The following is a 16,135-nucleotide window of genomic DNA, read 5'->3' as shown; positions in this document are numbered from 1 at the left end:
TAACCCTGTGAGAATGGTAGTGCAATTTGATTGGAGGGTGAGTTAAAAGGATAAAACAGAGGGTGAGTAAATCATTTCACTTTTGTTCGTGAAGGGGGGCAGCAATGGACTATTAGAGCATGGGATTTACGCATGCTAGTCTACAACCACCACCTTAGTGGCTTCTCCTGGCGTTATATATGCACACCAAATCACACCCCCAAATTGTCAATATCTTCCATTTCTCTTCCTTCATTGAACCAGAGGATTTTGTTTTCTCTTTTGATAGGGAAAATCAAAACAGAAAAGAGAAAGAAAGTAAATGGAGGGAGCTATGGAAATGAAAGAATCAAAGTTCAAGAGAATCTGCGTGTTCTGCGGGAGTAGCCCCGGAAAGAAGAGCAGTTATAAAGAAGCTGCTATTGAGCTCGGCAGGGAATTGGTACGTTACTCTCTGCCTTCCTTTAATTCTGTTTCAACTCTGCTTTGCTGTCTTGTTTCTCTGTGTTTTCTTTAATTCTGCCTTGATCCCTTTGCATGTCTTTTCCATTTATTACTTTCTGGGTTTAGTAATTTTCGTTTAGTTTGATGGGGTTTACTGTAATCACAAAGACATATGATTAGCATGAAACTCATCCCATCAAGTGAACTAAAATGTATTTTTGCTGAAAATACCAGATGTTGCAGGTTTTTAGTTAAATCCAAAGAAACATATTGAAATGTTAATTTTTCCCTTTTTTTCTCCAAATGAAGGTATCGAGAAACATTGATCTTGTTTATGGAGGTGGAAGTATCGGATTAATGGGTTTGATTTCTCAAGCAGTTTTCGATGGCGGCCGCCATGTCATTGGGTAGGCATTTCCTCCTTTCTGCTATTCAAAAAAAAAAAAATCGAAAACATATAACTCAAAAATGGAAAGTTTAGTTCTAATATTGTCTTGGGTTGTTCTTCATGTTTAATGTCTGCAGAGTGATTCCTAAAACACTTATGCCAAGAGAGGTACGTCTCTTCCATTTTGCATTGTATAATTTTGAAGTATTTTACTAAATTTATCTTCAGTAAACATTAATCTAAAGAAGAAGAAGATTATCTGCTAATCTCTTTATACATAAAAAAGTATTATTTCTTTTTTATAGTGGTAGCTCCCATTACATCTATTTCTACCCCACTTTTGTTATCTTGTAAACATGGGTTTTCAGACTTTGCCCCTTTTGACACACACATGCAGTTTCCAATTTAGACTTTTTGGTTGGTCCTGAAATTATCTGTTCCCCGTTTTTCACCTTTTTCTTATCAATGAATTCCATTCCACCTGAGTGTGTAAATGGGTCTTCACCATTTTGCTTGTCCCCTTTCCAATGGTGTTTATTTGGCCAACACCAAGATTCTCATTCTTAGTATAGAATCAGGTTTATATGGTGCATGTATTTTCTTCACATTTCTTCTTTTCTTTTCCCCTCCTTTTGCTGTGAAATTGGGTGTTGACTTGCCGAGTAAAAGTATGCTAATTTGGGATTTTGAGCCCACCACTCTCATCACTAACACTTTGGCGTTGGTGGCTATTAAACATTTGAAGATCACTGGAGAAACAGTGGGGGAAGTAAAGGCAGTAGCAGACATGCACCAAAGAAAAGCAGAGATGGCTAGACAATCTGATGCCTTCATCGCCTTACCCGGTACGCGTTTTAATTATTTTTCGTATAGCATATTCTGTCATGTGATGTCGAATTCGAAATAATCTAAGTTGCTTCAACCAGATATTATCGATTAAAAATGGTCCTTCCTCTATCCTTTGACAGATTAAATAATGATAGGCTTTTGCAGAATTGTGTACCATACCGTTAATCAATCTTTGTTTGATAGCTTTGCGTTGCCCTCGGAGGTCCTTTTCCTGGACCACTTATGGGCCACTCCCATGCTTGTGCCCCTCAATCAAAAAAGCCCTTTTTGCTAATGCAATTTACAACTTTAGCCCTTTTTGCTATGGATTAAATATTCTAGAGCCCATTAATTTTACGCCAATGAGTTGTATCCCGTGAAGGTGGCTATGGAACTCTCGAAGAACTTCTTGAAGTCATAACTTGGGCTCAACTTGGAATCCACGACAAACCGGTATTTTTCTTTTTGGAAAAAAAATCCCGTTTGATTGTTTAAAAATATATTAATTAAACTAAAATTATTTGTTGGAATTGAAGGTGGGATTGTTGAATGTGAATGGATACTACAACTCATTGTTGTCATTCATTGACAAAGCAGTGGAAGAAGGTTTCATCAGTCCTAATGCTCGCCATATCATAGTCTCCGCTCCCACTGCAAAACAACTGGTCCAAAATATGGAGGTTTCTCATTTTGCTTTTTCCCCTATACGTTAGACTAGCAAGTTTTCGTGCCGAGTGAAGCTCGGTAACTACTATACGATTTTCCATTCCTTTTGTGGACACTAACATGCTGTTTGTTTTAATATTCAGGAGTATGAACCCAGGCACGAGAGAGTAGCTTCAAAACTAAATTGGGAGACGGAACAGTTAAATTATCCAACAAAATGTGAAATTTCAAGATAAGGCGAGATGTTTGACAAATGACATATTTCGGGAGAAGTAATTTTAGGAAACCAAAATTTTTCCTGAAATATAGAGAGTGAGAGGTAGGGATTGTTAATGTATTTAATTATTTTCTGATAAAACTATATATACTCGATTAACATGTTTTGAAGTTGAATTTTGATTTATGTAATGCTAAATTTTCTTTTTGGCATAGTTGAAATGGAAAGAAATTTGTCCCATGGGTGTGTTGGAGTTATGTTGTATAAGTCGCTTCTTCCTGATTAAATGCATTCCGTTTTCTATAGGTCAATTTCTAAAAGAGAAAATCGCCTCAGTGACCAAAAATGCCTTATAATATACGATTGTAACCAACTTTTTTTTGATTTGCCAAAATGACCAACAAAATCGCAACGCGATATCAAAACCGCAACGCGATTTAGAAAAGCAACGCGATTAAGAAAATCGCAACGCGATTCCAAGAAGCGATTCCAAGAATCGCAACGCGATTCCGAAAATCGCGCGATCTTCCAAGAATCGCAACGCGATCTTCCAAGAATCGCAACGCGATTCAGAAAATGAGTAAATTCTTTCAAAAGTTGTTGCATTTGTTTCTTTCTTAAGAATTTTCTCTAAAAAGATAGTATCCGCGCGGACGTGTCGAAGACACGTATTACCACGACCACGACCACGACCACGACCACGACCACGACCACGACCACGACCACGACCACGACCACGACCACGACCACGACCACGACCACGACCACGACCACGACCACGACCACGACCACGACCCGACCCGACCCGACCCGACCCGACCCGAGACGAGACGGCGGCGGCGGCGGCGCGCGAGAGTCCCCCTTGTTCTCTTTCACTCAACAAGGAAATGGGAAATCCAAGCCTTAAATACACTTCCCAATAGTGTTTCCAATACTATGTGGGATTGAGCATTACTCAACACTTCAAAGAAAATATAGCAATTTTTGTAGCATGTTTCCCGCTTAATCCATATTTAAAAATATTAAAACATTTTATCATATTAAAACTATATGTATAAGTTTGAATTGAAATGTAGATATCTACAACTCTTTTAATTCTCTTGATAAAATGTTTTAATATTTTTAGATATGGATTAAGTGGGAAAATACTACAAAAATTGCTATATTTTCTTTGAAGTGTTGAGTAATGCTCAATCCCACATAGTATTGGAAACACTATTGGGAAGTGTATTTAAGGCTTGGATTTCCCATTTCCTTGTTGAGTGAAAGAGAACAAGGGGGACTCTCGCGCGCCGCCGCCGCCGCCGTCTCGTCTCGGGTCGGGTCGTGGTCGTGGTCGTGGTCGTGGTCGTGGTCGTGGTCGTGGTAATGGTAATGGTAATACGTGTCTTCGACACGTCCGCGCGGATACTATCTTTTTAGAGAAAATTCTTAAGAAAGAAACAAATGCAACAACTTTTTAAAGAATTTACTCATTTTCTGAATCGCGTTGCGATTTTCTGAATCGCGTTGCGATTCTTGGAAGATCGCGTTGCGATTTTATGAATCGCATTGCGATTCTTGGAAGATCGTGTTGCGATCTTCTTTTCAACGTTGCGCTTTTCTAAATCGCGTTGCGGTTTTGATATCGCGTTGCGATTTTGTTGGTCATTTTGACAAATCAAAAAAAAGTTGGTTAAAATCGTATATTATAAGGCATTTTTGGTCACTGAGGCGATTTTCTCTTTCTAAAATTGCTTCTTCCTTATTATCACTACTACTATTATTATATTTAAAAAAAACATGTGATTTAATCCAAACATGATTGATTATTGTTAATACAAAAATCAAACATGGATCACCAATCACCTCATCCTATTCATGATCACCATGCATATGTAACCCATAAATGATATGAAGCCTCTTCCTACGTGACCGGTCAGTGTTTAGGCACTATTCCACTAAAAATTTAGGTAAGCACATAGCGGCTTTGATGTTAAAATATATTAATATTTTTATTTATAATTATAGTACCCCTCATGGTTATTTATAAAAATAATATATTTCTATGTTATGTAGGATAAAATCATACATTTTAGAAAATATGTTTTTCGTGATGCATTTATATGACATAATTAATCATGAAGGGAGAGATATATTTTATTATTTTCAAGTTTTAAATGGTTGTCCCTTGTTCCCATATGTAATGGGGTAAGGGGGAGGTAAGATAATAGGCTGCCCCCAACACTAGGTTGAGAGCAGCTTCCGTAGGAGACCTCCAAATTATGAAATGCCCTCCATGGGACTCGATCCCACGACCTCAAGGTTAAGAACCTTGTGCTCTACCAACTAAGCTGGATGGTCATTTCATAATTTGGAGGTCTCCTATGGAAGCTGCTCTCAACCTAGTGTTGGGGGTAGTCTACTATCTTACCTCCCCTTACCCCATTATATATGGGAACAAGGGACAACCATTTTCAAGTTTTAATTTATATCATTAGCTTATAATTAAGTAGTATTATGGTTTTGAATGATTTTTTAGAATTTTTAGCATTTATGATATTGAAATATAAAATCAAACACATATATACATAATGTTTATGGCAAAGTCAAACATAAGATAATTATATATTCATTTAATTTTTTGTCTGTTAAAACAGTTAAAGTAAGTATTTGATAAAAATGTGAAACTAAAATAGTTAACAGTTAAAATCGAAGACAAAAAGAAAGAATATATATATATATATATATACTATTAATTTGAACAAAACATAATCTAATGGAAAAATTAGAAAATACACTAGAAAATGAAATCAACAAGTCGTTGAGGGATGTTATTATTCAGATAGTCTGGTACCATGATGAGTGTTTTAATTGGTTATTATTTTATTTTTAATTACTCTGTGTTCTCTTTGAATATTGCTAATTTGGGTTGTTTATGTTTAATTCTTTGCAGACACTATTTTCCATAAATCAAAAATTAAAGGGAGATTTTCCCCCTTAAATTGGACACATAAACATGACCTTTTTTTTTCTTCAATTCTGTGGATTTATACTTTGAAGTATATGGTTTTTAATCATATGTAAAACAGTGTTATAAGCATTGGATGACCTTTTCTGTTCTAAACTTGTGCAGCTATCAGCTTCAGAAGTATAGAAATGCAGGCTCATTTGTTCTTCCGGTTGACCCGACCGACAAAGAAGCATCGGGTGATAGTGAACACAGGCTTGCTTATGTCTCGGAAACCATAGAGATCTTCAAGGACATAGTTCAAGTTAGAGATGAACAATGCTGGAGGGCGCTAACTACTGGTTATGTGACTCAGTGGGCTGCAATGCACCCTCAAAAGATCGATGCTCTCTTTTATGCTCACAATGTTGACGAGGTCAAGACACTTGCACCGCTGCTCGAAAAATTCAGATCTTCTGTAGGAAAGAAGGCTTATATTGTAGTTTTTGGAGGCAATTTATGCCCTTGTGAAGATGTTGCAGTAGCTCTAAACTGGCCAAAATCGGTCTGCAAAGAGCGAAGATTTAAGATTTTTGATTTACAATTAGGAGCACTTTCGGGAACATCAAACTCCGAGGTCCCAGTTCTGCAAGCAGTATACTCTAGTTTGAAAGGATTGTTCAAAATTCATAACCCCAGTGTGATTATCACAGTGAGAGACATTGATCCCAATGTGCAAAAGGCTTTGAAGATGACATCTGAGATAAATTCAAATGGCATTGCAGTCGTACTTTTACCGAGGCCTTCTGTCTCAAAGGTTCTATGGATTGCTGATCTAAGATCAACAGCTTTGCAAAGTAAGAATGTCAAATATGTTCTTAGAAGATTCTTGATAATCAAAAACTATTTCTTTCTTTTTTATGAAGAACAATCACCTAAATGATCATTTTGTGTTGCAGATTGGAACCAGATGCGGATCTCGATCAATATAATTACTCAAAACCGAGCACCTTCCTTAACAAGGCTTCTTAAATCTATGAGTGATGCGTACTACATTGGAGATGAGATACCTATCATCTTCAATATGGACAGTAAAGTGGATGAGGCAACTATTAAACTTGTAGACTAATTTCAATAGCCTCATGGCCCTAAAACCCTCAGAAGGAGAATAATTCAAGGAGAGCTAATTCGAGCGGTTAGCGAGAGTTGGTATCCGACATCGGATGACGATTACGGTCTACTACTTGAGGACGATATCGAAGTCTCTTCTTACTACTATCTATGGATTAAATATGCTCTCTTGGCCTACCACTATGACCCTCAAGTATCCTTTCCTGAGCTCTCATCTATCTCTCTTTACACTCCTCGATTAGTCGAAGTTGTGAAAGAGAGGCCAAGATGGAACGCAACTGAATTCTTTAAGCAGATTCACCCTAATACACCTTACCTTCACCAGCTATCTTGTAGTTGGGGTGCAGTATTCTTCCCCAAACATTGGAGAGAATTCTATGTGTACAAGAACATGAGATTCACCGAAGACGCCAAAGCGAATCCGATTTAAATCCCAAAGTCGAGGACAAACGGATGGCAAGCTTCGTGGAAGAAGTTCCGCATTAACATGATGTACCTTAGAGGATACGTTCGCCTCTATCCCAACTTCCCCAACCAAGCGAGCTTTTCGACCAACCATATGGAACAAGGGGCTCATATCAGCGCAAAGGATAACGTTGTTCGACATGATAAAGCCGATTTCGAAGTCTCGTTGCTGGTGGAAGATTTCAAGACCCTGTTGCCTAATGGGAAGTTACCTCCGGCCTCCAAGCTGCCATCACTTAACCTTTTCAACCAACCTATGTCACTCAAAGGGCTCAAGGCAGCTGGTGCAAAGTTGGGTCAAGATGTATTGCGATGCAACAATGCTACAGAGATTGTGACAGTTGACCATATAACGAGTCTGCCACAACAATGCTCGAAATTCATATGATTGGACCCGTTTGTTATTTGTTATTCTTTATTCCTTTATCTAAAAAGAAAACTTACCAAAATTTAATATTTTTGTTGATATGAAAATCAATGGAAACCATTAAAGGGAGACAAAACAATGGGAAGCAAAGGTTTTACCATGGCTTCTTTCTATGAACCCAGAACTGGCTCTGCTGTAAATTGTAATTAATTGTCTTCAAAAAATTGAATCAAACCACCATTTTCTTTCTATAAAATGCATTACTAGAACAACCAACTATTGTTAACTAAAAATTATAAAATAATTATTAAATTATCACAAAATATTACCATAACATTATAATAATAATAATATTTGATAAATGTATTATTATTTTGTAACAATTTAATATTTTTATTTGACCATTTTATAACATTATTACAAAATATTACCACAACATTATTATTTTGTAACATTTATAATAATAATAATAATTGATAAATTTCATGGCTTGAAGTAAATATTACATTAGTATTGGATAGCCCCTAAAGTTTGTAAAATACTAATTTAGGAATAAAGTATCAAAATTTAATCAAGCAGTAAATTTGGCTTTGTTACTATTAACCTAATCCACTATATAAGTATTGTTTTACCTGATAAATATGTAGAAAATTTAGGAAGAATAAAACAAAAGACCCAACCAATACGCGACATTGAAGAAATGTCAAATGTTCCACAAACCATCCCTTAAAGCCTGACAACTGTTAAGTGTCAACTGATCAAATTATAATTCAATATAACTACGCAGCAAAACAAATAAATTGGAACAAACAAAAGGCCAGGTTTTTCAAAATTTTCAATTAGATAAAATTTAGGGTAAAGTACACAAATGGTCCCCAATTATAGGGTATTTTTTTTAGTCTCTCAACTATCAAAAGTTACAAAATGGTCCCTCAATTATAGGATGTTGCTTTGTTGAGTCCCTCGACTATTCAAAGTTACAAAATGATCACCTACTATTCATTATGTTCCAAATCCGTCTTTATTCGTTAAAAATTTGATGACAGCCTGAGCTGGATATTAATCTGTTGTTTGAAATTTGGTAAAACTTGATCTTAGAATCTCAACCAATTATCATATCTCAGACAATATATTAATATTCTGCTCAAACTACTATTAAGATTTTAATGAAAAATGATGAGTTTGGAACATAATGAATAGTCATATGAACATTTTGTAACTTTTAATAGACAAGAGACACGACAAAGCAATGTCATGTACTTGGAAAATCATTTTATAGCTTTTGATAATTGAGAGACTCAACAAAGCGGTATTTTGTAGTTGGGGGATCACTTGTGTACTTTACCCCAAAATTTATTAGATACTCAAGTAATGAAGTAATTATTTAATAAAAAATTTTTGAAAAATTAATTTCTAATAATAAAAGTAATTATTTAATTATAATTAAGGATAAATTACACATTTTGTACCTAAACTATCAGTTTTGATCCGTTTTAGTGCCTAAACTTTCACTTTTTTAAAGCATTCGTAAAGTTTAGTTTTGTTTCATTTTAGTACCACTGTTCAAAATTTAATGTTAAATTTTGATTTTTTTTTTTGAAAATTTAAGTACTCAAAAAGACCAAAATTGATAGTTTAGGTACCAAATAGCTAAGTTTTTAACATTGAGGTACTAAAATGAAACAAAAATTAAATATTAGGTATGGTTTTGAAAAAATTAAAAGTTTAGGTACTAAAACGGACCAAAACTGATAGTTTAGGTACTAAATGCGTAGTTTACCATATAATTAATAACATTATTTTTAGAATAAACTATGTATTTAGTCATCCATCTATTATTTTATTTCCATTTTAGTCACCTAACTATTTATTAATTGCAAGATATTATTTATTCATAAAAAAATTTAGCCTATTAATAATAATGAATCGCGCACACACTACAAATACAACTACTCAAATTCAAAATTTTTTAAAAAGAATAACACTCTCTCTCACTACTTAGATTGCATAATGAATTTTTTTGACTAATTTAAATGTGATTACAAAGTAATATTTGTTCAAAAAGTTCTTAATCAATTTGACAACGAACGCTCAAACAAATCATACCAATGCTCAAACTAGAAACCACTAAATATAAAAACTATCTTTTTTAACTACTAAGATTGTTTAATTTATGCAAATTACATGATTTCTAATTCAATAAATATATTTTAATCTTAAATAATAATAATAAAAATACCTCATCTCCTTTTAAGTACAAACTATGGCCGTAACTTTTAATGAAAAGGTAAATATTTAGTAACAATAATAGACTGCTTAGCTCTTTTATTGTAATTAATTAATTTAATATCAAGGATAAGTCCACCCTAAAGATAACAAATGCTCGGTCAAGTTGTAAATTTCATTTATTAACTTTTCAAAAGTTATATAATAATTATTATAATATTACTGTAAATTATAAAATTCAATAAATCTAATAATATATTTGTAATAATTTAATAAATTTAAAGACTATTCTATCAATTTTAAGAGTTTAATAATTAAAATAAATATTTAAATATAATTTAATAATCTTTAATATATTTTACAATTAATTAATTAATTGGGTATTAAGATAAGTCCATCCCAAAGACAACAAATACCCGGCCAAATGGTAAAATCTGTCCAGTGTTTTTCTCTATCCATCTTTCTTGGTCTTCAAACATAAGATTTTATTAGAAAAACCACGCTTCTGCTCTCCCTGTTATTGGTTGTGGTATAAGATCAGGATCAACTGATCCTCAATAGAAAAAAGAACAAAGTATGCTTCTAACCCTAGGCTTTTCTTCTCGAATTTTGAATTTTCTTTGTGGGCCGTGTGTTATTTCATTAAAATAATTACTTGAAGTGTAAAATGTTATGCATGTACTTTGTTCCCTTCTTCTTTGCTTTGATCTTGGAATCTAGTATTGCCATTTACTTATAAAAAGGTATTTTTACCTTTCAATTGAAACCCTTCTCTTTGTTCAAACATCTGAGTTTTGTTGAACGTGACCAGGAAAGTTTTTTTTCAATATGCAGATCAGAAATTGAATGAAAAGGCTGTACGTTTTTCCTCGGATGATAGTTATCATGTCATCTTTTTAGTTGCAGATTTTAATTTTTGATTAATTGAGTATTCACGTTTACTCTGTAATTTGGCGTTTGTTTTATTACTTTAAATTAAAGTCATTTGCGGTTTGGGATTTAGGAAAATGGCTTGAACCCCAAAGTGGTAAAGCATAATGGAGTTACTCTGGAGAGTTAAAACATCATAAATAGAGGAATTTAAGATAGCTAGTATTTAAGAAAGTTTTGCATACGTTTTTAGTTCAAGATTTTACAGTATTGTAGTGTAACAGTATACTCAAACATATTGAACTATTTCTTGGGTTTTAATCCTTTGAAATGTTAATCCTTGCTTCAGGTAAAGTAACAACTAATATGGCGACTTGATTGACTAGTGTGTTAATTTTTTGGATTTGATATTTATTGGCATTGTCTTACGAAACATATGAAACTTTTAATTGGTGTTCTAGATTTATTTTCTACCCGTCTAAAATATTGTAAATTTGTTATATTAGTTTAATCTGAGACACCCTTTTGAAAATAAAGTGTTGGATATCTTTTGTTTGTAGCTTAGCTGTTTTTTGTAATATATACTGAAGCTCGGGACATCGCACTGATCAAAGATCAAGCTCAGTTGAAACCTAGAGGAACTTTGTGTTGGTGTTTTTGAAGATTCCCGGTTTTTCTCCTGATGGTTCTTATGGGAGATAATTGTCCTTGTGGTTATGTAATCTTTTAAATCAAGCACGAGAGAGCATACAGACATGGGCACCATGCACCGCAGGTTCGGATTTATTAATTGTTACCTACCTTTCACTATTAGACACTTCAAAGATAAAACAAATAGATCAACTAAAGTGAAAAGAATAATTTTTTGCAACCATTCTTGGATTTGAATTCTTCTTTTTTTGGAAATATTTTGTTTTGAACCTTACATCATTCTTGTGTGTCTTGATTCCTGAATTGCTACATTTTTCTGGCTTATTGCTTATGATGAACAATTTTTGGGGCTCCTTTTACTAAACTAATTGTCTTGGCAGTGGAGTTTTTAAGAAAACAATTGGTAGAGCCAGGCTTGTTATCGCAACAATTCTTGGAATTGTGTTAGGATTTTTTATTGGTGTTTCATTTCCATCAGTTTCCCTTTACAAGGTATGTTTTCCTTCATTAGTAATCAAGCTATTCTGCAGTCAATATATCATCCATATGATTTGTTTTCACTCACTGCAGATTCGCTCACCTTCAAGCCTTAGATCAGCTTTTGATGTATCCATATCTAATGACCAAGACTTTATAGTCAGGTCTCCTGATAGAACCACAAATAATCTACCTAAGGTGCCTGTTTGATTACCCTCTGTTCCCTTTGCTGTTTTAATCTTTTGTTATTTGGAAGGAGAAGACATTTTATTGACACAAATGAAATATTTTTTCAAATTATCAGTGAAACTTTTCTTCACCGCTGTTTTTGAACCAATATATTTTTTCTTAGATCAGCTTGAGTATAATATACTTGTTTTCTGGGTTCTGGTGTGAAGCTGAGCTCTTTGTTCACAAACACTGCACAGTGCTTGGTTTTGATCCATTTTGTTAATTGTTTTCTGCTTCTGTGTTTTCCAGATTTATGTTCCTACAAATCCTCGTGGTGCAGAAATGTTACCTCCTGGAATTGTTGTTTCAGAAACTGACCTTTACCTGCGCAGACTATGGGGTGAACCTAGTGAGGTATAATCCACAAGTGATATTTACGTAGAAAGATCATAACCCTGGTGCTTAAGTGATACCATCTAAGTAACTGAAACTGGCAGGAATTTTCTTTTTCTTTTGATATCTTTATCAACTAGGAACATTACATGCCAGTTTATCATGTTCTTTCCAAATTCCAAAGGAAAAGTTCTGGTGCAAGAGGACTATTTTGCCCATAAATCACTGTCATTCCAGTTTTGGAACATGTCTTTCTGGATGCTAAATGATACATCCATGTGTGTTAATATTCTTGATTAATAGGTGTCTCTTATCATGGTTTTCCTCGACTCTGCAGGATCTGAAGAAGAAACCGAAGTATTTAGTGACATTTACAGTTGGTATTGATCAGAGGAATAATATAGATAAATGTGTTAAAAAGGTCAGACAATGGGACATTCCATTTTTCTTTCTAATTTTTTCTTTCCAGGGTTTTTGATGCTTATGTATTCTTACATGTGGTAGTTTTCTGAGGATTTCCAAATCTTGCTTTTTCATTATGATGGGTGGACGACTGAATGGGCCCAATTTGAGTGGTCAAAGAATGCAATCCATGTTAGTGTAAAGAAGCAAACAAAATGGTAAGTTTTATTGCGGGCAGAATGGTTTATGTTTCTGGGTCGTTTTAGTTGGAGGAATTTTTAAGAAAGTGTAACCTTTTGCCTATTCCTTGCTTCCTTGAATTCTAGTTGCTTCCTTGTTAGGTGGATGGTAATTTGCTGCTAGTTCTAATATTCCTGCTAATGAATATATTTTATTAGGTGGTATGCAAAAAGGTTTTTGCATCCAGATGTTGTTTCCGCTTATGAATATATTTTCATCTGGGATGAAGACCTGGGAGTGGAACACTTCAATTCGGAGAGGTTTGTCCTATAAGCCAGTTAGATTGTACATGTCTCTTTCTTACTTTCTCTACTCAAATTACCAGATACATACAACTGGTCAAGAAGCATGGTCTGGAGATCTCACAACCAGGTTTGGAGCCCAATAATGGATTGACATGGCAGATGACAAAGAGGAGAGGTGACAAAGAAGTTCACAAGTAGGCTCTCTCTATCAGTTAGCCATATAAAGTTGCAGTTACTTTAGCATTCACAAATGGAATTTTCTTTTGGGTGTCATCTGAAATTGTGCATTTGAACTTGGTTCACAGGGTTACAGAGGAGATTTGCCCCCATGTGCTGCGTATGCTCTCTCTCACTCACTCACATGCATAATGTATCTTGCAAATAATCAGCAAAACCGATCATACTTATGAATGAGCAGTATTTCTGATGCATGCCACTGTTGATTTTCCTTCAACCGGCTGTCCTCTTTTTCTCTTGGTACATTCAACATTGTTTGCTTTCTCTCAGTTTTGTGGAAATTATGGCACCTGTATTTTCTCGGGAGGCATGGAGATGTGTGTGGCATATGATTCAGGTAAAGTATAGTCAAGAATTCTGTGGACTTTAGCCAGATTGTATACACGCCCAAGTAAATAAATAAACTTAAATCAGATTTGAACTGGCTCACTTACCAGCACATTTGGTATGAGTTCCCTAAGTTCTCAACTTTTCCAATGACGGGATTAAGATTGAAGACACAGATTAGGATCTTAGAATACTGTTTGCTAAAATTTTACTTAATAACTTGGTACAATTCCCTGAGCTACTTACTTATGATACTACCAAAAATCAGGTTCTTGGTGTATGGATGCTTAATAACGTGGTGCAATTTCTTGAGCTCTTTCCTGTTGATGCTAACGAAATGCTTAATGAATCTTTTTCTTGTAGAATGATCTGGTGCATGGGTGGGGACTGGATTTTGCTCTCAGAAGATGTGTTGAGGTTAGTGGTTTCTCCGTCTTTTTTTACCATTATTTTGCTATTCACTGCTCTAAAGAAAACAATATAAGAACCCAGCTCTTTTTGGAAACTCTTCCTTGGAAAATCAGCAACACTTGAATTTATGAAGGCATTCTTATGACAACTAAATCAGAATGTTCAAATTGGTTAACTTATTAAAATTGTTAAAAGTTGTTAAATTTTCTAGTGAGATTGTAATTGTTTCAACAATCTAATAACATGCCGAGCTGGCTCCTCTTAGAAAGCTTCATGTTTATCTCAGCCTGCCTCATATTTTCTCTTGCACTTAATTGCCATTTTCTTCTTCACAGCCTGCACATGAAAAAATCGGTGTGGTAGATTCACAGTGGATTATTCATCAAGTAATCCCTTCTCTTGGGAACCAGGTGAGTTCTCATCAGCTTACCAGATAATTTTGGTTTCAATACCAAATGATTATGTGAATTATTAATTATATGAATATGGCTTTTAATCTATGTGTTTCGTTGAATTTCAGGTAAAATTGGAGGATGGGAAAGCTCCTTGGGAAGGGGTAATGCATATTATGAATCTTGACATCATTTTATGTACATTTTGAAAGTTATTCTTAAGATTTGAAACTTCTCTTTTGTAAAAGAAGGATGGAATCTCTAAGCTAACTTGTTTCTTTCTTCCTTTTCTATTCACAGGTTAGAGCAAGGTGCAAAAACGAATGGGCGATGTTTCAGAAACGACTCGCAGCTGCAGACAATGAAAACCTTGCTCAGCTTGGAAAGGAGTAATTGTTTATTTTTATTGATTTCTTTTTCTCCAAGTCCTTGCACCCCCATTTGTACATGTATATTACCTCATCAGATGTTTGTTAGGATTCAGTTTGAGAGATAATTTTTTTTTGCTGAAAGAGGGTGGACTCATTTTCCTGAGCCACATTCATTTTGTATCTTAGATTCCTACAGCTATAAAAAGGGGGACTAAATTCTTTTATATCTATCTTCCTCTTGAGTTGCTCCTTTTTCTACTTCCATCTGTCATGACCGAATCCCCTGGACTCGCCTCTGACGATGATATATTCTTATATTAAGAATTTCAGATATGATGAGATCTGATATAGATGCCAACCATTAAAGGACAATGCTTTGCCATGTAATAAGGGTTACTATATAGAAATCCACCGCTGCATGGATGTTTGAACTCAACTCATTTAGCAACTTCCTCTCATTTCATGTGACGCCCGTAAGCAAGTTGCAAAACCGGTTTCCCCTGGATCTGACGTTGAAACTGAGAAATTACTCGTGATTTGCACAGCAAAGCATTGCCCCCTCAACTCTCCTCCTATCCATCATTCGCTCTTTTAATTATGTCACACAAGTACAGCTCGAAAAACGTACGATCAAGTTTATCAAACTATATAAAAAAGTAATATAAAATCCACTGACAACAAGTCATTCTGAGTATCTTTGAATGAAGTTTAATCATATCATAGTATCCCGACAATGAATATAAATTTTCGAAAGAGATGATACGGTGAAGTAACCATTAAATCATCTCATTGTAAATGATAAAATAATGCATATCATTTCTTGTTGACATAATTTCTTTATTTGAAAGGCAAGGGGAACTGAAAAATATGAAAAAGGTTTTTCCTGATTTGCCTGATTGGTAAGGGTGATGTAGATGGGTGAAGGAAGCCAAGGCCAGGGCCTCACTGAGGAGTGAACATGAAGGGTTTTTGTTTTTGTGTCGTTCTCACCAAACACCAATTGAGTTTGAGGATGGCAAGCCGGTTTGCTTGCATTAGCAGGCAGGTACCTCACTTACATGTTACCTTCCTGCCTTGTGTGCTAAGGCACAACCATATTACATGGTTTGGAAGACCCCATTGAACTGCCACACAAAATCTGAAAAGCTTAAAACATCATTCACTTTGACCAACATCGCCAATCCACCCTTTCTTAAACTGACCGTTTGCTTCCCTTCTGGAAGAACAAATAAACAAAACAGGCAGTACTTGAAAATTTTAAAACAGCGTTAGGCACCAACCAATCTTCGCAATCTACATAAAATAAAT

General features: G+C 34.8%; 1 protein-coding gene and 2 pseudogenes across 1 annotated transcript; all 3 read left to right on the top strand.

Annotated features, from left to right (window-relative positions):
- Positions 1-249: 249 nt before the first annotated feature.
- LOC120148256 (cytokinin riboside 5'-monophosphate phosphoribohydrolase LOG1-like) lies at positions 250-2,708 on the top strand. Its single transcript, XM_039161424.1, has 7 exons — positions 250-421; positions 733-830; positions 949-979; positions 1,557-1,656; positions 2,022-2,092; positions 2,176-2,319; positions 2,449-2,708. Exons 1-7 carry the CDS (start codon positions 302-304, stop codon positions 2,539-2,541), a joined length of 657 nt encoding a protein of 218 aa, XP_039017355.1. The 5' UTR covers positions 250-301; the 3' UTR covers positions 2,542-2,708.
- Positions 2,709-5,608: 2,900 nt separating this feature from the next.
- On the top strand, positions 5,609-7,487 carry LOC120148384 (annotated as a pseudogene).
- Positions 7,488-11,145: 3,658 nt separating this feature from the next.
- Positions 11,146-15,076, top strand: LOC120148329 (annotated as a pseudogene).
- The last annotated feature ends 1,059 nt before the right edge of the window (positions 15,077-16,135 follow it).

Source organism: Hibiscus syriacus, unplaced genomic scaffold (genome assembly GCF_006381635.1).
Source record: "Hibiscus syriacus cultivar Baekdansim isolate YM2019G1 unplaced genomic scaffold, ASM638163v2 tig00110956_pilon, whole genome shotgun sequence".
Taxonomy (NCBI): domain Eukaryota; kingdom Viridiplantae; phylum Streptophyta; class Magnoliopsida; order Malvales; family Malvaceae; genus Hibiscus; species Hibiscus syriacus.
The sequence above is the reverse complement of the archived record's forward strand: the minus strand, read 5'-3'. Positions and strand labels throughout refer to the sequence as shown.

What these genes read in the sequence shown, in the direction of transcription:
- LOC120148256 (XM_039161424.1), top strand. Translation starts at nt 302, where the DNA reads ATGGAGGGAGCTATGGAAATGAAAGAATCAAAGTTCAAGAGAATCTGC. An exon ending in TTGGAATCCACGACAAACCG is followed by an intron (nt 2,093 to 2,175) that starts GTATTTTTCTTT and finishes TTGGAATTGAAG; the next exon opens with GTGGGATTGTTGAATGTGAA. An exon ending in AACTGGTCCAAAATATGGAG is followed by an intron (nt 2,320 to 2,448) that starts GTTTCTCATTTT and finishes TTTAATATTCAG; the next exon opens with GAGTATGAACCCAGGCACGA.